This window comes from Micropterus salmoides, unplaced genomic scaffold, assembly GCF_014851395.1.
Source record: "Micropterus salmoides isolate LMB-PRFRI ecotype aquatic unplaced genomic scaffold, ASM1485139v1 Ms_hic_scaffold_7, whole genome shotgun sequence".
In the NCBI taxonomy this organism is placed as follows: Eukaryota; Metazoa; Chordata; class Actinopteri; order Centrarchiformes; family Centrarchidae; genus Micropterus; species Micropterus salmoides.
Window position 1 is genome coordinate 1,511,657 of NW_024044459.1, and position 16,226 is coordinate 1,527,882.

A 16,226-nucleotide genomic window follows, 5' to 3' on the forward strand; every position below is an offset into this window, starting at 1 on the left:
CGTGATGATGACAGGAATAGAAGTCTGTGGAACAGCGCTGGGAGCAGACGGCTTTACATGCCAGCAGGTGGAGACAGTTGTTAGTGGCAGTGAGGCAGAGATCTGTTCAGTGAGCGGTGGTGCGTCCAGGTGTGCTGCATGAATGAATAGTCATTCACGTAAGTCATGTGTGGACCGCACCACATGCTGTTTGTACGCAGCTAACATTTCTGAGCCCCGTTTGTTTGGGTGAAGTCCCTCTGTCTTAAAAAGAGACATTCTTTGCCAGAAAATATTAAAATTATCCACATAAAACACACGGTGAGCCCTGCAGGTGGACTGGAGCCAGTCGTGGAGGCCAAGGAGTCTACTGAAGCGGCCAGCACCGCGACCAACTGTGGGAATGGGACCAGAGATAAAAACGGACTTTCCGCACTGCTTTAAAAAGTTAAGAAGACGGTTAAAATCTAATTTTGTCAGCTCAGACTGCCGAAGAGCTGTGTCATTTGTTCCGACATGGACTATCACTCTTGTGATGGAGGACGGGAGCGACGGCATCAGGTCCTGGAGTTTTTTTTAAATGTCAGCCGTGGTGGCACCAGGGAAGCAGCGAGTGGTAGCGTTAAAGAAACGGAGGTTTCTGGTTATGGAGTCACCAATTATTAGTGTGGTTGGGGAGAAAAGGGGACGAGGAGATGCCGGTTGTGGGGTTCCAGAGCAGGACTGAGCAGAATCTGCTTCAACACTGCGTGCGGACTGAGGATGGAGTGTGTGAGCTGCCGAGTGTTGTGTTGGAGCAGCAGTAACATACCTGACAGAAGGGCTACCCGACGGTGCAGGGTGGAGACGGCCTCCGGAGCGTCTGAGCACAGCCTCCTTCAGGATCCTACGTCGGGAAGCGGAGGTTTTTGACCGGGATGACGGCCGCCGATCAGGTCCGGCGGCAGACCGGCGGCCCAGTGCGGGAGATGTAGCCGGTGGAGGAGAGGCAACAGTGTCGGCAGGCACTGTGCGCCGAAAGAGATCCGTATCAGGGAGACTCGAAGCCGCAGGTGCATCAGCTGGATGGACCGGAGCGTTGTCAGACAGGGCTGCATAGCGGTTGGAGAGGCCGATGTGCGGAGGAGAGGCAGCCCCATCCGAGCCTCTCTTGCAGCCACGGACCACCACTTCAGCCCAGGTTGACTGATGCTTCGGAGTCGAGCAGGATGAAAGCCTGGGAAGACTAGAGGGGTCCCAAAACACGGTGTCCTGGATGTTAGCGGTTGTGCTAAGAGAAACAATCTGTTTGGCTTGTACTGAAGCTACATCCATAAAGCCAGTCAGCAGGGAATCTTTCTCTTTGAGTTCCTCTGAAAGTCGTCGGATATCTTCCATAAGGTCAGCAATCTTCTTGTTCGCTTTCTTAAGGAGTGAGCAGTCCTCATGGGGCAGAGTTATCTCGGCTTGCATAGTCACCGGAGCTTTGTTGCGATCAGTAGCGTTGATCGCGTTTTTACGGTCATCTAGTTTAAAATCCATGTCGGATGACTAAAATCCTTAACCCACGTAAAACTTAAATAAAGTTAAGTTAAATAAAAAGGATGGAAAAAAAGAGTGGATTAAAACTGGATAAGAGTCCGGTTTAAGACGGAGCTTCCGACAGGTGGCTACAGACGCCAACGCATGCGCAGAGTGCAGATTACGTCAGCAATTACGTCAGAGATCTTGTGACAAGATGATGCAAGCACCTGTCACCTGTGATGTCCTGACCCCAAAAAGTGACAGCACCACATGCAGGCGAAGATAATCCCACTATTTGCAAACAAGCCACCAGCCGTTCAAAGCCACTTGAAAAGATAGCTCCATTGATAGGTCTTAAGTCTCTCTTGAAATGTAGCATGAATGGCTATGCCGTAACAGTTCTCCTAGATACTGGGGCCAACGTAAGCATTATTGATCACACCTGGAAAAATAAAAATTTAACTGAACAGCACATCAGACCTCTCAGTGAGCTAATGGACAAAGACCTTGATGTAACAGCTGTCACTGGTGATAAAGTACCATATGAGGGGTGGGTGGAAATAGTAGTGAACCTACAAGGTAATGATGACCCGGACCTAGCCATAAGGGTACCCTTTCTGGTAAGCCGATTAGTGCTCGAGAGGCTGTTGGCTTTAATGTAGTCCATGGATATAGATAGTGTGAAGGCAGAAGCTACAGTGATTCTTGAGATCTGGGACAAAACATGTCCACCAGATAAAACACAGTTTTTGGGTAAAACATTTACATAATATTATTCATAAATTTAACCAGAAAACTAACAGGACAATTTTAGCACACCCAGTTATTTATTTCATGTTGTTTTATATATTTTTTTTTATTATAAATGATATAATATGTGACCAGTGCCTGTAAAAAATCCTTGTCTGGAAGCAGGTGTCATTACATTACAATAGCTTAAAAATAATTAAATGTAATGCAAAATTAACAATTATACTTACTATTTGTTAGTAGTTCAGTAAATATTTTAATAGGTATCAAAAGTTACAATTTGTAATAGATTTTAATGTACTTTTTAGATGATTTAACTTGTGTGGTAGATTTTTGTCAACACCGTCAGAAAAAACTCTGAGGACTCCGTTATCACTTCCTGGTTCTTTCTAATGCTATAAGACCACTCCAGCTCTGGTAAGTTGTTTAGTTTCTATATATTTCATACCTACTTGTTGATACCTTGCATTTCACAACCGTAGTGTGTCAACACCATAATTAATGTAATGCAAGATTTGTATTATATTTTCTGCTACAAATTCTTAATTTATGTAAATTATAGAGGTCACAAGCAACTAATGATAAACAAGACGGCTCCTGTGATGAGCACATGTGTTTTGAGGGGAAATATGGTATTTTGTCAACTCTGTCAGATGTCAACATCAGGATTTGTGTCTGACGGTTTTGACTCTCTCTAAGACGGTGTTGACAAATGCCACTGAAGTGCATTATTCTTCATTTTAGTATATATTGACTTTAGTGATATTACTTCATAAACATTTGATATTACTGTTATTCAGTTTTATGTGTTGAATTTCAAGCAATTGCCACAAAATAGCTTTATGTTTTGAATTGAATCTCATTTTCATAGCCTCTCAAGTACTCAATATGTAATAAGGTGTTGCTAATACTTATCCATCATTTGCTTATGCTTATCCATCAGATATGTATACTGACTGCATAATGAAATGCATTTCAGGCCATAATGGCTAGTGAGAAGCTATTAGTGGAGGAACAAAAGAGAAGGAACAGGAAGTATCAAAAAAGAAGGTTTTTCATTTTTAACTTTAACTTTTTTTAACTGAGTACAAAGTACAAAGAAAAGATTTTCAATAGTTTTACTGATCAATGTAACTGTATTTTGTGAATATAAACAAAGTTAGAATTTCACGCGTGCAACACGCACAAATAAATGTTGAGCCAGAGGCTTTTTTACCATTGTGTTACCTCACCTTTCCTTGAATAACAACTAATCGTTTGGGAAGTGAAGATACTAATTGTGCCAGTTTTATAATTATTAAATTATTTAAATTATTATAATTATTTCCTGCTTGTCTGTTTCTACACTTAATGATGCGCCATACATTTTCTATAGGAGACAGATCTGAACTGGCAGAACATGCAATCTGTGTGTACGAAGCCATGTTGTTGTAGTCACTTTATTCACCGGCTTTTTGGAAAATATCCCAACTTTTCTGGAGATGGGGTGTGTAGTTTGTGTATAAGCCGCATATATTTGAGGCTATATATATATATATATATATATATATATATATATATATATATATATATGAGGTTGTGGACTTTACAACGGGGTTATGTTCATGGACTATTGTCTAGTCCTTGTACTCCCTTGAGATGTTAATCCAAAAAAGATTGGTTATATAATGTATTTTCTTCGTATCTTATAATGTTACAGTATTTGTGAGAGTTCAATGATAATTTTGAATTAAATATTGTTTGTCACCACCGTCAGTTTTATGTCAACACCGTCGATGCCTTGTCAACTCCGTCAGATGCACTTTATGTTGTTTTTTTAAAAAAAGATGATATATTTTGTTCCATCAAAATATTTGTCTATAACATTGTTGCATTTTAATTTGTAATTTGAACACTTCTAAGTATCTCTGTTCATATTGGAGATTAAATGTTATATTGGTCAATACATAGAACTCAAAGAGTAAAAATGTCTATGATAAGGTCATTCAAAATAATTTTTATGACGTTTCTATGTTTCTGAGGGTGTTGACAATAATCAATGTCTGATCCCACAAACATGTCATTTATGTCCAAAAATTTAAAACTGGGAGGTTTTTCTAAAACATGGTTATATAGGCAAAGCCTCATCTAATATAGATGTATACATGTTTTTTTTTAAATAATCAAGATTTTTTTTTTGAAAATCAAAACCTGTTTTGTCCCCGATCTCAAGAATCACTGGCTAGCTTCATCCGCACTGAAGTGCATCAGGAAGAACAATATGCGGTGCTGAAAGTAGGCAAAAAAGAGATTGTCATTCCACCTGGTCAGATAGCCTATGTCAAGTGCAAAGTGCCAGTGGGCATCAGTGGCTCAAACTCACTTGTACTATTCAAACACAAAAGTGATAGTGTACAACTAGAGTCACTGAGCATATGGGAAGGACTGATGGAGATTTGCCAAACTGACAGACCATTTGTAACAGTGCCTGTGTCAAACCACACTAAACATGTTGTAAGGCTCCCCACCTCAACCGTTCTTGGAAGTATTGAAATAATTGACAAAGTCATTGAGACAGACCACCCAGACAGTGGACAGAAAGGTCGAGTGTATGCTTCTGGCCCTTCCCCACCTCCCCGCTGCATCGAAAACCAGTCCACTGCTACGCTGTGGCATCCACCTATGGATCTTAGCCATCAGGCCGACAAGCAACAGCAGAAAGTAAAACGGATGCTTTATGAGGAGTCAGGGGCTTTTGCTCGAGACGATGGGGACATTGGCTGCATCCCGAGTCTGAAAATGACCATTAACCTGAAGGATAACCTCCCAGTCCAGCACACGTACACCTCTGTGCCTAAGCCTCTGTAAAAGAATACATTCAAGACCTGCTCGTCAGAGGGTAGATTGTCAAATTACAGTCACCGTTTTCTGCACCCGTGGTGTGTGTCAGAAAGAAGGATGGATCCTTAAGATTGTGTATTGATTACAGACTCTTGAATCAGAAAACAGTACCAGACCGCCACCCGTTGCCTCGAATTCTAGACCTCATTGACACACCAGGGGGTCACAGCTGGTTCAGCATTTTGGACCAAGGTAAGGCCTACCACCTGGGCTTTATGGCAGAAGGATCACAGCACATGACAGCCTTATCACTCCTTGGGGTCTGTATGAGTGGGTGAGAATGCCATTTGGCCTCTCTAATGCCCCTGCTGCTTTCCAGAGTAGTATGGAGGAAATGCTTGACTCCCTGCGTGACAACTGCTGCATTCCTTACCTTCCTTACCTCCTCTGCTACTCCAAGTCCTTCACTGACCATGTCGATACAGTGCGCCAAGTCCTGAGAGCTCTGCAGTCCCATGGTGTCAAGCTTCGACCAACAAAGTGCGAACTGTTTAAATCAGAGGTCAAGGAATGTGGGAAGGCTGGTCTCAGCTGAAGGTGTCAGGATTGACCCAAAAGATTTGGAGGCTATCTTGTCTCTGAAAGACAAAAGATCAAGCACAGTTGGTGGAGTCCCCCAGATCCTTGGATTCCTCAGTTATTACAGAGCGTACCTCCCAAACTTCTCCAGTGTTGCAAAACCCCTCTATGAGCTGTTGCAGGTGAAAGGAAGCTCTGAAGCGACACAAGGGAAGCCCAAAAGGAACAAGGGAGCCCAGATGCCTTCCAGGGACCCTGTACACTGGACTGATGGTCATCAAAGAGTCCTTGAACAACTTATTGATACGCTGTCACATCCACCAGTACTGGCATACTCAGATTTCGAACTGCCTTACATACTACACGCAGACGCCTCAGCCCAAGGACTCGATGCAGTGTTGTATCAGTGACAGGAGGGAAGACTCAGGGCCATCGCCTATGGCTCAAGGACCCTGTCCCCCGCTGAAAAGACTACAACCTCCATTCGGGGAAACTGGAGTTTCTTGCCCCGAAGTGGGCGGTATGTGAAAAGTTCAGGGATTATTTGTACTATGCACCACATTTCACAGTCTATACAGACTATAATCCCCTGATGTATGTGATGGACACAGCAAAACTGAATGCGGTAGGCCACAGGTGGGTGGGTGAACTTGCCGATTTTCGATTTGACATCCAATACAGACCAGGAAGAGCCAGCATCGATGCAGACACCCTCTCGTGCTCGACATTGGGCATTATATCACTGAGTGTACAGTGGAGTTGACGAGGGATGACATCTGTGCAGTGTGGGAAGGGTGGCAGGCTGCTAAAAATAAAGACATTGCCTACGTTGCTGTTCTCAACCTCTCACAGTGCTCCGAGCCACCTATGGATGTGCCACTGCCTGCCATTAGCCACAATAACTTGGTTAGAGCTCAAAGACAAGATACAGTGATCGGTGAGCTGATCGGTGAACTCAAAGACCATGCTGGCAAGTGCGGACAGAAAGGGAGCTGCTGGTCCTGTGAGGAAGCTCATGCATGAATGGTGAAGGCTACATATTGAAAACCAGCTACTGTTTCGCAATGTGGGTCAATGGCAGCAGTTAGTCCTTCCTATCCAATACCATCTCCTGGTCCTCAAGCTTCTGCATGATGACATGGTTTTGATACAGAGAGAGTCATCCCTCTAGCACGAGATTGTTTCTATTGGCTGTTCATGAAGAGGGACATCGAGATCTATGTAACCAGAAAGTGCCCCTGCATCAAGCAAAAGAAACCAGTGACGCATATCAGGGCACCTATGGGGAGCATAACAACCTCTGCACACAACCTCTCAAACTAGTGTCAGTTGACTACATGCACTTGGAGGCCAGCAAGGGGGGTTATGAATCTCAGCTCTAATCAACGAAGAACAAGTCTGGCAAAACGGCTGCCGAAAGGATATTTAATGACTTCATCCCTCGCTTTGGGTATCCGGGCAGATTACACCATGACCAGGGAAGAGAATTTGAAAATGACCTATTCGGGACCCTGCGACAGCTGGCTGGAGTGGCCCACTCTAGGACAACCCCGTACCACCCTTAGGACAACCCAGCAGAGAGATTCAACAGGATGTTGCTCCAAATGCTAAGAACACTGGAAGAAAAAGAAAAGGGCAACTGTTTGGCTTGTCCACCAAAGAGGAGCCCGAAACGGCTAAGGGCTATACAGAAAAATGGGCCAAAAGAATGAAGGAAGCATACCAAATTGCAGCCGAGAATAGCCAACACTCCAGCACAAGAGGCAAAAAGTATTATGACCGTCATATCAAAGGAGTTATTCTCCAACCAGGTGACAGAGTATTGGTCCGCAACTTGAAAGAGAGATTACTGGTTGAGGGTACCAAGACAGACAAAACTTCAGGCACCAGAGGTGGGGCTTTCCTATGAACGTCAGAGGAACACAGTAAACAGTCGTGAACAGTTGAAGGTTACTGCACCACTAAGGACACCTACATCAGAATGTCCTGAAGTCATCGCTCCTGAAAGTGAAGCCACACAAGAGCAGTTACAAACTGATGGATACCAACAGATGTATGGTGAAGGACCTGAAGAACACCAGTATGGACATATCCCAGATGGTAATGGTAGACCTGTGACGCCTCAGTATGAACTAATAAGAATATCCACACGGAATAGGAGACCATAACAGAGACTAACTTATGAGTCACTTGGCCAGCCCTCATATCAATCAGTGAACACTGCAGGACTGTATGCAGTACAGTCAGTGCCAACTTGTTCAGTGTCCCCCAACCTACACTACACACCTAACACCCTCTACCCACACTTACCATACCTTCCACTGCCTTACTTAATGGGGTCATACACAATCTCCAATGTAGCCTATTGAACCATACATACTTAGGCCTTGAGTAAATATTTGAGTGTGGTGAGCCAAATTGGTGGAAATGTAATTTTCTAAATGTCATGAGCCATTTTATTTTATTTTTTGTCCGGGAGCGTGTGACACCCACTAAATGTGTGTTCACATTTATATTGATTTATTATGTATTATTCCCTTTAGATGTGAGTTCCCATAAATTCTCATGGCAGTTTTAGGCGTTGCTACTCATTCCCACCAGCAGGGGGGGGCAGCCTCCTAAGGTGACGCATTTTGTCCTGCGGCCTTCTGAACGGTTCTCAGTCTACTGAGAGAAGAAGCCAACGTAACATTATTACTTCCCTTAAATGAGTAACTTCTATGGACTCAAATCGAGTCTCAAAATGTCACACTGCAAACTCAAATGTCACAGGCCAAAGCTTTGGATCACAAGTCAGAGGGCTGGTCAGGCTTTGAAACCAGGGACGGTTTGCAGACCAGTTTACATTAAACCCCTTTTAAACAGAACACTGGCTATTATCAGATGTGGAGGACCATGAAACTTATCTTAATCTAGGTGCCAAGCAAAGTAGGTCTTCAAACAGATCCCTCTCCTTATAATTACAAAACCTTATTATTTTTCCTTTGTTGTGAGAAGCAACCAAAGCAAACATGGGTGAGGGATTGTTTATCAAGTTATCTTCAAATAATGGCAACCTTGTATTCTGTTTATCAGACTAATCAGCCAACGTTAAGCTGTTGGGTTTAATTCATTCAACTATGTCTGGATGGACTGCACAGATTTAGGGCCCACATTAAATCCAAATACCACTTACAAAAACTCTGTCAGGTATCTTTAAGAATCAAAACATAGGGCCACACAGTACTTAGAGCAAAATCTCATTAAGTCCCATATAATAACTTCAGCTTTAGCCCTCCCAATTATCCCCATTGTCATGAACTACAGAATCAAAATAGTACTTTAAAAAAAGATTAATCTATCTTTACTTACAGAGGAAGCAAACTGAACCTTTTTTACTTTCTTCCTCCCTAAGCTACGCCTGCACCATGGAGGACTGCGCATCCACAGGTCCTCCCCTGCTCTGCGTTTCTGAGCCCCCACCGTGGATTCCGTCTACTCAAGATGGTCTCAACACACCAACCTTCAGCTCTGTGCCTGGGCGGCTTCTCTGCCTGATCAAACTCACTCTGATATTTCACTGGGGTTTTTCTGAAGTCAAATCATGCTAAAAACACAAATGTAAAGATTCACAAAAAAAAAAAATCTGATAATTGTCTTTAGGAACCAACTACTCACACCAACAAATCTGTTTTATTAGCAAAAATCCTGATTATAAGCAATGTACTGTATACTAAATTATTCATCGGGAATTTAGGTCAATAATCACAACTATCACAAAATTACCATTATTAGATAGTGGGTTGAAGGATTTGGAGTTCTACGCAGCAGTGGTTGGCAATATATTCATTCTTCCGCGATATAAAAAGAAACCAGCATGTCGGTACACAAGCGTTTCTTTAACAGTAAACAAAGCAAAAACACACAAGACAAAGAGTGAAAGAGTGCATTGAACCAAGACAAAGAGATCTGCATGTCTGATAAGGACAGAGTGAGTGTGTGTGTGTGTGGTGTGGGAGGAGTGTGAGCACATGTGGTCACACAAAGAACAAAAGGTGTAGAAGCCACTTTAACTTGCTGCCTGCATATGAGAATCAGAATCAGCTTTATTGCCAGGTATGTGTACACATACGAGGAATTTGACTCTGGATTGTACATTACTCATACAAAAATACAAAATCCAGAATACAAATTCCTTGTATGTGAAAATGTACCTGGCAATCAAACTGATTCTGATTCTGGTGTGGTTTTATGAATGAAGTGTCTGAGGTCACAGGTCATCAACCAATCAAGACTGCAGCTGGGTCTGTAGGCTATAGGAGTTGGGAGTCCTGGGAAACTGAGTTCAATGAGTCGCATAAAAAAGTTCAGATCACAAACAAAGAACCTCACCTGCATGAGGTCCCTATCATTGTCCCCCGTTTACCTGGTGTTTTGGGGATGACTGGCTGGTATGGATGGCTCAGAGGGAGTTATAAGCAGAGATAGAAGTTTTAATTGATTTTTCAATACATTTTTAATGAGAATGTGTTCAATTTGCCTGTCTCCAATACACCTGTTGATTTAGAGTAGAAACTGTAGAAAAATTCATAAAAACAACAACTTTGATGTGCACATAAGCACGGAGGTTTCTGTGGTTGATATACAACAGTTTGTTGCTGGTTGAACAAACTGCAACCACTGGATCTGACGTGGGTAATTGTGGCTTGACAGAGTGCAGCATCACTCCAGTTAGAGACTGCAGGTGGACTAACAAGATATTTGTTGTCTTTAGATGGGTTTATGCTCACAAAATGAAGTCACTAAAAGGATGCTGAGTTATCTCTGAGCATTCTTGACACCAAGATTGCAGGATGCCACTGGTGATGGCGACGCCATCAAGTGTGCCTCTCCTCCCACTGGGACACTTGTTGAGTTACCACAATACCAAACTGACACAGTCGAGGAAGTTACCTCAGTAATGCCCTGGAAGACAAGTGTGAGAGTTCTGCGCTCTGCACCAACATTAAAATACAGTTCAGCTCAGTTATATTGCATATTTTGATGGTTGGTTGGACAACTAAGTGGGCCATGACATTCAGATGAGACTTCCTGCAATGTAGATATAAGGCTGGGTCAAGCTGGGTATCTGTGATTTGTTTGTGTGAATGTAGGATTTAAAGGCAGTTAGGTAGGTTAGGTCAGGTTTAGAATGGTGTAAGAGTGCTCAGTGGATTTATGACGACATAATACCCACTTCAGGTCTAATGACAGGTACTGTAATGTTCTAATATGCACATCAAAGTTATCATTTTGGTTTGTTATTGTACATAAGAAACAAATTGAATCAAAACTGTGAGTTAAAACAGTACAGTTGGAGCAGGTTTTGCAGGTTATTCATTAAAAACCAAATGTGAACTGAGAGGGCTGAGGGCTCAGCTCGTTGAAATAGTTATGATGTGGTCTGTGCCTACAGGAGCTGTGTAACCCTGTGCCCCTTTCCTCTGCAGAGCTGCAAGAACAGGAAGAGGAAGACCAGCTTGTGGGTTACAAATCTAAAACTGGCAAAGGTAATTTTTTTGATCACCACTAGCTGATGGCTGTGCCAGTTCTGCAAACAGCAGATGCATGAGCAGTTTTAAAACGTACATAAATGAGTGTGAAGCAGAGTGACACGGTGGCAGGCGTCTGTGGCGATGGGCAGGGGTTTCACCACCTGTAACCCTAACCGATAAATGACTCTTAGTTGCCGTTTGTTTCGTTCTGCTGGCAACTGACTGATGTTGCACAACTGTCACACCCTGCCACCAAGTAGCTGGGTGTGTGTGCATAAAGTGTCAAGTGAGAGATGAGTCAAAAGGTTGAGGAGGGGGCAGGATTTCCTTTATATTCTAAGATGTGTTGAGTAGGACAAAGCTCTCTGGACAGTCATCATGTCACCCAGGTAAGTGCCAACATCTCTGCCAGCCAAATTTTTGTTTTCGTTCAAATCCACCCAGGAAGCTGATATTGATGTTTTTACTTCAGATTCATTGTGTACAGACTGCTACTGTTCCATCCAAGATAATCCAAAATCTGGTGTTACGGTATTTGGGGTTTTTCTCCAGTTAAAATGTTCTATTCTTAAAATGATGTTGAGTTTGTGGTGTACCCGGCTATCAGGGTGTGCCATCTTTAGAAAACATCTTTCTGCCAGTCTCATTTCACAAGATGCGTCATCATCAACCCACACAAAACAGTTAGAAGGTAAGTGGCAACATCTCTGCCAACCAAGTTTTTATTTCATTAAAATCCACTCGCTAAGCTGATATCGATGTTTTTACTTTTGATTCATCGTGTACAGAATGCTACTGTATGTGTCCTTGGGGTGATGGAAATTGTACAAAAATTGGGTTTTATAAGGATTTTTATTTGAGTTTTTTTTCCTCTTAAAATGTGATTTAAAAAAAAAGTTTGTGGTGTATCCAGCTATAGGGGCCATCTTTAGAAAACCTTTTTTTGACATTAATATTTCACAAGATGCGTCATCATCAACCCACACAAAAAAGTTATAAAAGTATTCTTATCAGAAGTTATTATTATTAAAGCATACAGATAAATATTTGTGGTTTGTCATATAAATGACTTTGATCAGTCACCTGCAAACTAGTTTTATTTAAGCATAAATCTTTAACATTTTTTTTTGAGCAGTTACAAGCAATGCTGTGCAATACTGATGAAATCCTCCATCAGAAGCAGAACACACTGTTCTTATTGAAAACACTGAACACAGGGGAAGACAGACAGAGGTATGGTTTTCATAAAATGTTCGACCAGAGCTTTAATCCTTTGTAAAAAAACAAACAAACAAACAAAAAAATCTCAATGATTACTTCACTCTTCTTAGAGTATTTTATTTGTGTATGTTACATTTCTAAAGCTCACTTGTAATAAAACAGAATTAAATGTCTTCTGCAGTAGGACATTTTTTCATTTTTATCACCTTGCCCTCTGCAGTTCCTGCACTGATGAGAATGTATGAAAGCAAAGTAATATCTCTGATCTACCCTTCCTTCCTTTCTAGGAGTTACATATCCGGAATCTGTGCCCTTTTGACCTGGAAAACACCTGGCAGCCATGACAACATCTGGATCCCGAGCCTTTGTCATTGTCCTCCTCCTCCTCGGCTCCCTCTCATCCCTGCTTTATTACATCTTATTGAATGAGAAGCTCTGTCTGCAGAAATATCATCTAGATGTTCCTCAGAGAAACATCAGCATCCTGCTTTGGCACTGGCCGTTCGGCCGCTCATACCAGCTTGACGGGAACAAATGCCTCGAGATGTACAACATCAGCCGATGTTTCCTTACTCATAACATCTCTTCTTTCTCTACGGCCGATGTGGTTGTCTTCCACCACCAGGAGCTGAGCAGAGGTCTGTCCTCAATGCCCCTGCACCAGCATCGCCCCGCCTCCCAGCACTGGGTGTGGTTGTCAATGGAGCCTCCTATCAACAATGCGAACCTCACACAGCTGAACGGCCTCTTCAACTGGACGATGAGCTACAGACGTGATGCAGACATATCTATCCCTTATGGAAAGACCATGCTAGGAGGTGATGGACTAGGCTTTCAGGCTCCTCTAAATCGCTCCTGTTTTGTCAGCTGGGTGGTCAGCAGATATCGGCCTCACCAGGCTCGGGCTGTTGTTTACCAAAGTCTGAAGAAGTATATACCCATAGAGGTGTACGGCAAGTGGAACAAAAAACCCCTGTCAGACAAAGAGCTGTTGCCCACCATTGCAAAGTGTCTTTTTTACCTGTCTTTTGAGAACTCTGAGACGACAGACTATATCAGCGAGAAGCTCTGGAGAAACGCTTTCCAAGCAGGGGCCGTGCCAGTGGTACTCGGACCCAGCAGGGCCACGTATGAGGCACTGGCTCCCCCTGGTTCCTTTATCCATGTCTCTGATTTCAAGAGCACAGCAGACCTGGCAGCCTATCTGAAGCATGTGGCTGCAGACCGGCAGGCCTATGAGGAGTACTTCCAGTGGCGCAGCACCCACAGAATTAAAACCATCACTGACTGGAGAGAAAGGCTTTGTCACATCTGTGTTAAGTACTCCAGTTTACCAGCGAATAGAGTCTATCAGGACCTGGACAGCTGGGTTAACAGCTGAAATTTGATGTCTTCAGGTTGATGAGGTGTTGATTGGGACTGCTGATACTGCTGTTTTACCACATGCAAATGTGAAATACCATACAGTGAAATTTGATGTAGAATTACATGTGTCTCAGTCAGCAATGCAGCTTTGGTAAGCAGGGAGGAACTGCACATCACAGAAACAAATCTCTGTGGTTGGGTGAGTTGGCAGTGCACTGTACAAAAAAGAAGAAGTGGGAACTCATGTTTGAACCACAGAGGCAAGTTTTTCTTCACAACAAGTTACTGACGACTGTAAACAGTGATGGGTGTTTCATTATTTTTCCTAAGCCTATATACGCTTTTCCGGTGCTTTTCAAAAATAATTGTTTGCTAAATAAATTACAGCTGGTAACCTACTGAGTAAAAGCCAATATCAGTTTCACCGGCAACATTCTATTTAATAAGGTTCACTGTCAGGCATCATGATAAAACTAGCAACCAGTGAATTAAAGAATAGACTAATTTCCAAAATAAAGCCATGCTCTGCACAACAAGAGAATTCTGTTAAAATGTTGAATCAATCCAGTGATCATCTGACTTTTTTTGATTTAACCTATCTACTGAGATGCACATTCATATGACCCACAATCTTGGTCTCTGTTACCATGCCCATAAATCTTAATTGGGCATGCTGTCATGACTGTGGCTGATGGGGGTCAATATCTAAAAAAAATAAGTGTTACCACTTCTTTTATATTTTTAAAACTGTTTATTTTAGATCCAATATTTCCAGGGATACACCACATCCTGAAATATATGTACACATTTTAGTTGAACACATTTGAATGTACTCAAGGAACAAACTGTCTCAATTCACCCCCCTCTCCCCTACCTGATTTTCTAAATTTTTGCATCTGCCCAGCTTATTAATATCTGGCATAAGTGCATGTCTCTTTGTACGGCATACATCAAGTTAAAGCTCTCCTACTTAACTGCTCTTACAGCTGGGATGGCAGCTCAATTCTTTAATGACTGGTTCTAAGGAAGTAGGAATGGCAAATATAGCCAAGTTAAAGTAGATTACTAGTTCAAAAAATGCTTGAGTAAAGAGTAAAAGCGCAGAAAGTGAAAGGTTATTGTTCCTAAAAAATACTTATTAAATTAATTTCTTCCCACCTGAGAAGGTTTGGTTAAGGTTAGACCACGGAAACTACTTGATTATTCAAAACTAACTTTCATTGGAAGAAGGTTATAATAGACATACAACTTTATTTGTCTTGCAGTAAGCACTTAACATTTTTACTAAGTGCTTTAACTAAGGGCTAGAGTGTTGACACAAAATTTGGCATCAAAAATTTCTTTTTGGATTGAAAACAAAATCGGAACTGAAAAAGATAACATTGGCACTGAAACATTTGTATTTCAGAAAGTTGTGTTGGTACTGAAAAAACTTTCACTGAAAAATAAAACACATTTTATAATTATTCTTCATTATGTTCATGTTATAAGTGGTAGGTTTTTTACGCTGTCAGATTTTTTCACTGTCACTGGTTTTAAGTTTCAACTTTCTGTGAGTGTTTTGGCGAGGAGGGGTCTGAGGGGAGGGGCAAGGGGAACATCATTTACATATAATCACCACTGTAATGAGAGAACATCACCCTTCCAGCAGCTGTCCTCTTGTCCTCTTGTCCTCTTGTCTACCGTCCACTTCAAAGCTTCTGGCATCACTGCAAAGAAATAAGTCTGTTTCTCTCTGCAGTTGTTTTCTCACATTACAACTGGCTGGGTGAGACTCACTGTTTCATTTCCTCTTTTGGTCCGTATCATAGTGCACATGAAGCTGCAGAATGCAGTTAGAAAGTGAGTTTTTTAAAAATAGGCTGTGCATAATCTGACAGTGTTTTAACACCATTAAACTGACTTTGAATTTACTACATTTGTTGAAGTAGCTGAAATAAAGCCATTGAATGCTGTTGAGCCAAGATCCAGATACGTGCATCAGGTGCATTTCTGTAGCTAGTATGATGTATGTGACAATTCATATTTTTACAAGAATTAAATTTGGATTTGAAACCTGATGGAATTTTGATGAATGCCTAGACTTACAGTTGCAGCTCAAATAACTTTTTTTTCAAATAATTTCAAATGTACCTGTAGATGTCAAAAATTTTAGATCTATTTTAACCTCGATGCCTTTTCAAGGGCATATCAACAAACACATCATCACTGGATTAGATTATGTGTCTGTGTCTTTTATTTGTGTTTTTTATGTCTTCAACTGAATGTTTCATCTTCAGTTGCTACCCCTGTATTTTATCCCATCAGTTCAAAGCTTAACAAATATATTTAAATATAATGGGCAACAGTATAATACACATTCAGATTCCACCACTTTATCATCCAATAAGGAAATGTTAGTTAGGAAAATTATGAAGTAACGGAGAACACTGAATAAAACTACTGTATGAACTTATAGACTCAGTCAGTTTTTAAAGATAAATGTGCACAGTCTGC

General features: G+C 41.8%; 1 protein-coding gene across 3 annotated transcripts; it reads left to right on the forward strand.

The window, feature by feature from the left end:
• Positions 1-11,106: 11,106 nt before the first annotated feature.
• On the forward strand, positions 11,107-14,266 carry LOC119892379 (alpha-(1,3)-fucosyltransferase 7-like). Of its 3 annotated transcripts, XM_038704582.1 has the most exons (4): positions 11,107-11,533; positions 11,752-11,835; positions 12,280-12,377; positions 12,653-14,266. In XM_038704582.1, exon 4 carries the CDS (start codon positions 12,706-12,708, stop codon positions 13,744-13,746), a length of 1,041 nt encoding a protein of 346 aa, XP_038560510.1. In that variant the 5' UTR covers positions 11,107-11,533; positions 11,752-11,835; positions 12,280-12,377; positions 12,653-12,705; the 3' UTR covers positions 13,747-14,266. The 3 variants fall into 3 exon arrangements, with proteins under 3 accessions (XP_038560510.1, XP_038560508.1, XP_038560509.1); XM_038704580.1 differs by having other exon boundaries at positions 11,107-11,835; XM_038704581.1 differs by having other exon boundaries at positions 11,752-12,377.
• Positions 14,267-16,226: the final 1,960 nt, after the last annotated feature.

Bases quoted from the DNA above. Each gene is read 5' to 3' on its own strand.
- LOC119892379 (XM_038704580.1), top strand. From the start codon at position 12,706: ATGACAACATCTGGATCCCGAGCCTTTGTCATTGTCCTCCTCCTCCTC.